We start from the raw sequence: 8865 nt of genomic DNA, 5'->3' as shown, positions 1-8865 counted from the left end.
TTCTTGGCCATAATTTTCCCTACTTGGTTTCATCCTTCAAATAGTTTTCTGCCACATGGGGGCACAAGATGTGAGATTCTCTAAATCAGTCACGACCATGGCTGAGAAAATGAAACATTCTCCTTGACCAGACAAGAGTCAGGAGGCTTCCTTTCTTTTAATGGTGTGTGTGCGTGCGTGTGTGTATGCATATGTGTGTGTGTGTGTGTGTGTGAGTGTGTCAGTGTGATTGGCAGCCCAACGGGTAATGCATGGAATGGGAGCTAGATGGATGTCCCTTTATCTGAAGATTCATCTAAAGAAAAGACATAAGCAACATGGCCATTACATTATTACTTTGCTCACCATAGGATGAAAAAGAGAACATCTCATAATGATGGTATTTTCAATGTACAGCATGTAAGTAAAGAAATCACTTAGGGAAACGATCTCTGCTACCACTATAATTCAAATATAAATGTATACACACACACATACCCACCATACTTGGGCATGCCATATGTCATGAAGGAGAGCCAGTGCAGGTAGAAATTATACAACTACAATATAATGATGAAATGGTCATCTTATTTTAATATAGTTTTCAGTTAAAAAATTTAATAGACTTTATTTCTTAGGGAAGTTCTAGATATGCAGACAGTTTAGGTAGAAAATACAGAACGTCCCTTATACACCCTCTATTTGTCTGTTGAAGCCACCATTAAAAAAAAAAAAACCACAAGCTGGGTGGCTTAGATGATAGAAATGTATTTGCTCACAGTTCTAGAAGGTAGAAGTTTAAGCTCAAGGTGTTGACAAATTGGTTTCCTGGTAAGAGTCTTTTCCTGGCTTATAGATGGCCACCTTCTTGCTGTGTCCTCACAGGGTATTTTCTTTCTTTTTTTTTTTTTAGGGTATTTTCTCTGTACGCATGCAGTCAGAGGGTTCTGGTACCTCTTCCTTTTTTTTTTTTTTTAACATTTTATTTATTTATTTAACAGAGAGAGAGAGAGCATAAGCGGGGATAGGGGAGTGGCAGAGGGAGAGGGAAAACCAGACTCCCTGTTGAGAAGAAAGCACAATGTGGGGCTCCATCCCAGGACCCCGATATCATAACCTGAGCCAAAGGCAGATGCTTAACCAACTGAGCCACCCAGGCATCCCATCTCTTCCTCTTCTTAAAGGAACACCAGTCCTATCAGATCCAGGCCCCATCCTTATGACCTGACTGGATTTCAATTACATCTCTAAAGGCAAACACCATCACACTGGGGGTTAAGGGCTTCAGCATATGAATTTGGTGGGGAGATAATTCAGTCCATAATACCAACTCCCCCTCCTACACAGTTTCTCCTATTATTAACATTCTGCATTAGGGAGGTACATTTGTTACAATCGATGAGTCAACATTGATAGATTATTACTAACTGAAGCCCATAGTTTATATTAGGGTTCATTCTGCGTTGTATGTTCTCTGGTTTTTGACAAATGCAATACTGATGTGTGTCCCCCACTACTGTTTCATACAAAATAGTTTCACCACCCTAAAAATATCCTGTGTTTCACCTTCTCATTCCCCACCCCCTGAACCCCTGGAAACCACTTACCTCTTTTTACTGTCTCTATAGTTTTGTCTCTTCCAGAATGTTATATAGCTGGAATCAGATAAGATGTAGCCTCTTCAGATGGGCTTCTTTCACTTAGCAATATAGGCATAAAGTGTCTCTCTGTTTGTGTATGTGTGTGTGGCTTGATAGCTCTTTTTTCTTTTTAAGATTATTTATTTATTTATTTGACAGACAGAGATCACAAGTAGGCAGAGAGGCAGACAGAGAGAGAGGAAGGGAAGCAGGCTCCCTGCTGGTCAGAGAGCCCCGATGCGGGGCTCAATCCCAGGACCCTGGGATCGTGACCTGAGCGGAAGGCAGAGGCTTTAACCCACTGAGCCACCCAGGCACCCTTGATAGCTCTTTTTTCAAATCACTGAATAATATTCCATTGTGTACATTACCACAGCTCATTTATCCATTCCTCGGCCAAAGGTTATATTGCTTGCTTCCAATTTGGGGCAATTATGAATAAAGCTGTTATAAATATTCATGCTCAAGGTTTTATGTGTATATGTTTTCAACTCATTTGAATAAATACCCAGGAGTATGATTACTGAATTATATGGTAAGTCTCTTATAGCTTTATAAAAAAATTACCAATCTTCAGGGTGCGTGGGTGGCTCAGTGGGTTAAGCCTCTGCCTTAGGCTCGGGTCATGATCCCATGGTCCTGGGATCGAGCCTGCTTTGGGTTCTCTGCTCAGCAGGGAGCCTGCTTCTTCCTCTCTCTCTGCCTGCTTCTCTGCCTACTTGTGATCTCCGCCTGTCAAATAAATAGATAAAACCTTTAGGGAAAAAAAAAAAACCTTTAAAAAAAATTACCAATCTTCTTTCCAAAAGAAAGTTGCCGAACTATCTTCCAAAGCAGTGGTACAATTTTGCATTCCCACCAGCAATAAATGAGAGTTCCTCCTGCTCTGCATCCGCTCCAGCATTTGGTGTTGTCAGTGTTTTGGACTTTAGCCACTCTAATAATCAGGCAGTGTTATCTCTCTGTTGTCTTAATTTATGATTCCCTAATGACAATGATAAGGTGGTGAGCATATTTTCATATGCTCACTTGCCATCTGTATGTGTCCTTGGGTGAGAACAATTTTTTTAAACTTTTTAAATAACCGTGGGATGGTAGATCCTCCCCTATTCTGCCACTCACCACAAATAGATAAGATACCACCCTCGAGAGGAGCTCTTGCTCACTGGGCTGCAGACACAGAGGGCAGGTTCTGAGAAGAATTAACAACCCTGAAATCTCCAGAACAAAGGCTCTAATTAAGGTATGTACTCATTAGCATCCTTGGGGAAGAAGGATAGAAGTAGGCAGGGACACTTTTATGTCCTTGGAAAAAAGCAAAGGGAAGGCAAATATTTCAAAAGCCTGACAGAAGAGGTGAATATATATAGATATTTTTTAATCTTTGCTTGTCCTGAGTGCACAAACCTGCAGATGTCTTAGTGCCCAGCCCTGGCTCTGAGGAAAGCAAGCCATGCCATTTTCTCTGCAGGATGCTAGGAGGGAGTAAAAGCTCCTACAAGACTGCGAAGTTTGTTAAGAAAATACCTCTTATCACCAGGCATCTGAGAGGAGTTTGTCCTTGGGCTGGTTACAAGGCTTCTATCAGATGAACCGTTACTCAGCTACAAGGTAGTCGAGAACTTGAAAGTCAGGTGGCTCAACTTCTAAAAGATTGGTTTGTTTTTGCTCTCCCCACAAAAGCAGCTAAATATGGAAGAGGAAAAAGGGTTCAGAGCAGAAGTAGTTTCGAGTCCTGGCTCTACGGCCTCCCTCTCTGTAACTTTAGTCAATGGACTTACCGTCTCTGGGATTCAGATTCAACCCTAATTCCAGAAACAGAAAGGAGATATGAGGGCCTGCTTCCCAGGGATTCAAGAGAAATGAATGAAAGAATGCATCTAAAACACCTTGTCCGCTGTAATAAATGATGGACATCCTTAATACTTCACATAGACTTTACAGATGAGAGAGCATGGAGGAAGAATAGGTTAGGGGTCAGCAGGAAGGATCTGGAGAAGGAATGAATTTGAGGACCACCCCTTATTCTAGGATATTAGGAGAGCAGAACAGAAGGAAGGCAAACTGAAAATTATTTTTTTTAAACAACTGTCAGACAAGTAGGAAGGAAGATGTAGGAGGAGAGACTATTATTTTGAGAGATACTAGTCACAAAAAAAAAAAAAAGACCCACGTCCATACTTCAGAAACTATGTTTTTAAACCCATTTTGGGTACAAACTTAAATAAAATTAATAACTTTAAAAATGGCTAACTTGCTAGGCATTTCCAATTATACAAAGAAAGGTGACCTAATGGACAAGGGCGTCTGAACGTTCAGCAACCAAACACATTGGAAAAATAGTGTCCAAATTGGAAGTGTCTTGAATGTAAATATCAGAGAATTATCTGTAAAAATCTGAGAATTATCATGTAATTGTTGTGTCTTCCTTCACATAAATAGAGCATATGTTTCCTTTTTAATCGTGTCCTCGTTGATGACCTTCAACAAAGTTTTATAATATTTCACATAACCGAACTGCAGTTTCTATCACATTTGTCCTTAGAAATCTTAGCAGTTTTTGTTGCTAGGATGATTGGGATCGTTTATTTCTATTGCATTTTTAAAGTAATTATTTATGGTGCTTATAAAAGCAGTGAAAAGAATGATCTGAACTCTTTAGAAGAGCGTGGCTCTATTTTTAAAACAACAGTGTGGGAAAAAAAAACAGTGTGGGGAGAAGAAAAGCAAGATACAAAAAGAGAGACGTGACAACCATTTGTGTGGGTCAAAAGTGAGCACAAAACAATATTATATATTATTGAAGGGTACAGTTAAGTATGTAAAAGTACAGGGGGAAACTGGAATGAACCATATCCGACTGGTTTCAGTAGTTGCTTCTGGGGCCTGGGGATTAGTTGGGTAGTTAAAGAGAACCTTGGCTTCATCTGTATTGCATTAGAAAGATAGGAAGACAGGGGAAGAAAGAAAAAAGAACCAAAAGCAAATCTGACAATATGTTAGCAATTGCTAATTCTAGGTATTTAAATTGTCTTCAAAAATTTTGGCTTTTCTTGTTCCACCCAGTCCCTCCGTATTGGTGAGCTGGGGCAGTTTTCAATTTTTATGAGACTGACGCGCTGCCCACTGCGCTATGGAGGCACCTCAGTTTTCAATTTTTAAAACATGTTAATAGACCTCACTCTTTAGAGATGCTTTCGGTTTACTGGAAATTTGGATGGAAATTACAGACAGTTCCCATATATGTTCCTCCCCCTACCCTGGACTCCTTGGTCTGTTTCCACTGCCGTAACAATATACCATATGCCTGGTGGCTCAAAGGGCAGAAATGTACTTTCTCACAGTTCTGGAGGCTACAAGTCTAAGGTCAAGGTGCTGACGTATTGGATTCCTGATAAGTGCTCTTTCCTGGCTTGCAGACAGTCACTTTCTCAATTTGTCCCCCTATTACCCTCTCTCTAGGCATGTACTGAGAGAGAGAGAGATCTTTGGTATCTCTTCCTCTTCTTAAAAGAACACCAGTCCAATCAGATCAGGACCTCACCCTTACAACATCATTTAACCTCAATTACCTCCTGAAGCCCTATCTCCAAATATCATCACAGTAAGAATTAGGGCTTCAATCTATGGGCACACAATTCAGTCTTTAACATCCTGACCTAACATCCCGACATCTGGCTTCCCAAAATTCATGTCTTCAAAGTATAATGTACATGCACTCCATTTCAACAGCTCCCAAAGTCTTAACCCATTCCAGCACCAATGCTAGATCCAAAATCTTACCTGGGTATCGTCTAAATCGGGTATTAGTGAGATCTGAGATACGATTCATCCTGAATTCCTCTCCAGCTGTAAGCCTGTGAGACCAGACAAATTATGCATTCGAAAATGCAGCGGTGGGACAGGCATAGGACAGACATTCCCATTACGCAGGGAACAAACCAGAAAGAACGGAGGGGTGGTGGGTCCCAGGCAAGCCTCAAAGCTAACAAGGCAAATTCAATTAGGTTGTCAAGGATAATCCTTTTTGTCCAGGTGCTCTGCCCTCTGGGCCCACTAGGTGGCAGCATCACCTTGGGGCCCCAGGCGGGAGCCCCGCCCGCAAGGCCCGGAGCCGCAGGGCCTCCTGCGGAAAGGGGAGGGAACAGTCTTGCCCCTTGCACCTGTGCGGAGAGTGCCTTCTGTAATGTATTCTGTCATTCCTTCGTTTTCTTGAAGGATGAAATGTACTCGCAGGCAAATGGCTCTATTGTCCCATCTTGTAGAATCCTAGAAGTTCAAACGCGTTGGTTTATTTGGTCCTGTCTCTGCAGTTTGGGCCAAACCGGCAGCGTCTCTATCCCTAGCTTCTGTTGCAACGGCTCCATGGGTGGGGCGCCTGGCTGGCTCAGTGCGTTAAAGCCTCTGCCTTCCTCCTGCTCAGGTCCGGCCACATCTTGGGCGTACTCTCCAGAAACACTGCCTCATGTCTGTGGTTCGGACAGGCTTCCGAATCTTCGAGTTCTGATTCCTCTTTGTCTAACGACTCCTTCCACTTACCTCTCTCCTCTAGCATTTTACAATTATGGGCACAGAGAAGCCTCTTAACACTTGGCTTAGGAATACGCCAGCCAAATATCCAATCATCCGCAAAAGGCTAGAAACAATTCAGCCAAGTTCTCTGCCACTTAGAGCAAGAATCTAATTCCTCCACTTCTGATAACGTGTTCCTCATTTCTGCCGGAGACCTCGCCTTTCGCATCCATATTTCCTCCCCCGTTCTGTCCACGATGATACCTGTATGCTCCCAGGCCACGGAAGCTCTCTTTGCAACCCTCTCTTTGTCCCGAGCCCTCAGCATAACCACGTTTACTGTCCACATGACCACCAACAGTGTCTTCAAAGCAACCTCGGCTTTTTCTAGCATGTGCGAAGGATCCTCCACCCATTCCCACGTCCAAAGCCACGTGGGTATTTGCTGTAACGGCATCCACTCCTCAGTATCAGGCTGCCATAACGAAAAGCCAGACTGGGTGGCTTAAACAAAAGAAATTAATTTTGTCGCGGTCCTGGAAGCTAGAGGTCCAAGATCAGGGTGCCAACAGGGCCGGTTTCTGGTGAGACCTCTCTTCCTGGCTTGCAGCCATCCATCTTCTTGCTGTGTCCTCCTTGGTCTTTTCCCTGTGCATGCAGAGAGAGAAAAAGAGAGAGAGTGCGCGCGCTTGCAAGCTTGGGTGACTCTTCTTCTTATAAGGACACCAGGCCTAAGGATTGGAACTTACCTCCTTACGGGCTCATCTCCAAATACGGTGACATAGGTGTGTCTTGGTCAGTTTGGGCTGCTATAACAGAATAACAGAGACTGGGTGGATTATAAACAACTGGAATTTAATTCTCACTATTCTAGAGACTGGGAAGTCCAAAATCAGGATGCCAGAAGGCTCTGGTGAGAACCCTGTTCCAGGTTGCAGAGAGCCGTCTTCTCCTTATAACCTCACATGGCTGCGAGCACAGAGAAGAAGCAAGCTGTCTTGTGATTCTTATAAGGGCATTCATTGTATTCATGAGGGCTCTACCCTCCTGTGACCTCATTTAACCCAATTACTTCCCAAAGAACCCACTGCTTAATACCATCACAAGGTGGGGTAAATTCATTTAACATATGAATTTTGGGAGGACACAAGCATTCAACCTATTACAGGCCTTTAGGACTTCAGCATATGAATGGGGGGAGGCAGTTGGAATTCAACCTATGTTTTTAAATAAAAATATTTTTAAGGAATGAATCTCTCTTAGGTGTCTCTCTGACCTGGTCCTCCTGCTTTGATGGATTATACACTGGAGCCCAATGTGACGACGGTAACCGACTACTACTATCCTGATACCATGTCAAGCCCCTGCGATGGGGAACTTATCCAAAGAGACAGCAAGTCACTTCTTGCTGTCTTTTACTGTGTCTTGTTTGTATTCGGTCTTCTGGGAAACACCTTGGTCATCCTTGTCCTTGTAGCCTGCAAGAAGCTGAGGAGCATCACCGACGTATACCTCTTGAACCTGGCCCTCTCTGACTTGCTTTTTGTCTTCTCCTTCCCCTTCCAGACCCACTATCAGCTGGACCAGTGGGTGTTTGGGACTGTAATGTGCAAGGTGGTCTCTGGTTTTTATTACATTGGCTTCTTCAGCAGCATGTTCTTTATCACCCTCATGAGTGTGGACAGGTACCTGGCAATCGTCCATGCGGTCTATGCCATGAAAGTGAGGACAGCCAGGATGGGAACAGCCCTGAGTCTGGCCGTGTGGCTGATTGCTATCATGGCCACCAGCCCATTACTAGTGGTGTACCAAGTGGCCTCTGAAGAGGGCATTCTACAGTGTTATTCTTCTTACAATCAACAGACTCTGAAGTGGAAGATCTTCATCCACTTTGAAATGAATATCTTAGGTCTGTTGATCCCATTCACCATCCTTCTGTTCTGCTACATTAGCATTCTGCACCAGCTGAAGAGCTGCCAAAATCACAAGACCAAGGCCATCAAATTGGTGCTCATTGTGGTGATCACATCTTTACTCTTCTGGGTCCCATTCAATGTGGTCCTCTTCCTCACTTCTCTGCTCAACATGAACATCTTGGATGGATGTGTCCTGAGCCAGCGGCTGATTTATGCCACTCATGTCACAGAAACCATTTCCTTCACTCACTGCTGTGTGAACCCTGTGATCTATGCTTTCATGGGTGAGAAATTCAAGAAACACCTCTCAGAAATATTCCAGAAGATTTCCAATTATGGCTTCTTCTTTGTAGGAAGACAAATACCTAGGAAGGGCTGGGAAAGATCTCCCTCCTCCTGTCAGCACCCTTCCCGTTCCTCCAGCACAGACTACATTTTGTGACGGGGGTGTTTCTTTTAGGAGACAAAAATGATTTACACTGGAGTCTGAGGCTACTTGAAGGGATACTCTTAGAAATGTGGTTACAGACACAAGGCATATTTCATGGCGGTTAATGAACTCCTGCTATTGCAAATTAATCTTCTCAGATTTCAAATATTTTGTTACTGTTTCCTGGAAATAGTCTATATATCTCACTATTTAGTAAAATGCTAGCTTTGGGATTTGTTTCTTAGTTTTGTAGTGCCTTTATCCTATCTTAATTTAAATTTTATCAAATGTTTTTTCACATCTATTAAGGTGATCATATGTTTCCTCTGTCTTTCTGTTAATTTGGTGAACTACATCATCTGACTTTCTTATTTTAAATCAACCTGTA

General features: G+C 42.9%; 1 protein-coding gene across 1 annotated transcript; it reads left to right on the top strand.

Annotated features, from left to right (window-relative positions):
- Nucleotides 1–2763: 2763 nt before the first annotated feature.
- CCR8 (C-C motif chemokine receptor 8) lies at nucleotides 2764–8865 on the top strand. The gene is made up of 2 exons (XM_046003416.1): nucleotides 2764–2862; nucleotides 7395–8865. The coding sequence occupies exon 2, from the start codon at nucleotides 7425–7427 to the stop codon at nucleotides 8487–8489; it is 1065 nt and encodes a 354-aa protein (XP_045859372.1). The 5' UTR covers nucleotides 2764–2862; nucleotides 7395–7424; the 3' UTR covers nucleotides 8490–8865.

The sequence above is a fragment of the Meles meles genome, chromosome 4 (assembly GCF_922984935.1).
Source record: "Meles meles chromosome 4, mMelMel3.1 paternal haplotype, whole genome shotgun sequence".
Classification (NCBI taxonomy): Eukaryota; Metazoa; Chordata; class Mammalia; order Carnivora; family Mustelidae; genus Meles; species Meles meles.
Note: the sequence above shows the minus strand (reverse complement) of the source record. Positions and strands in the feature narration are given on the sequence as shown.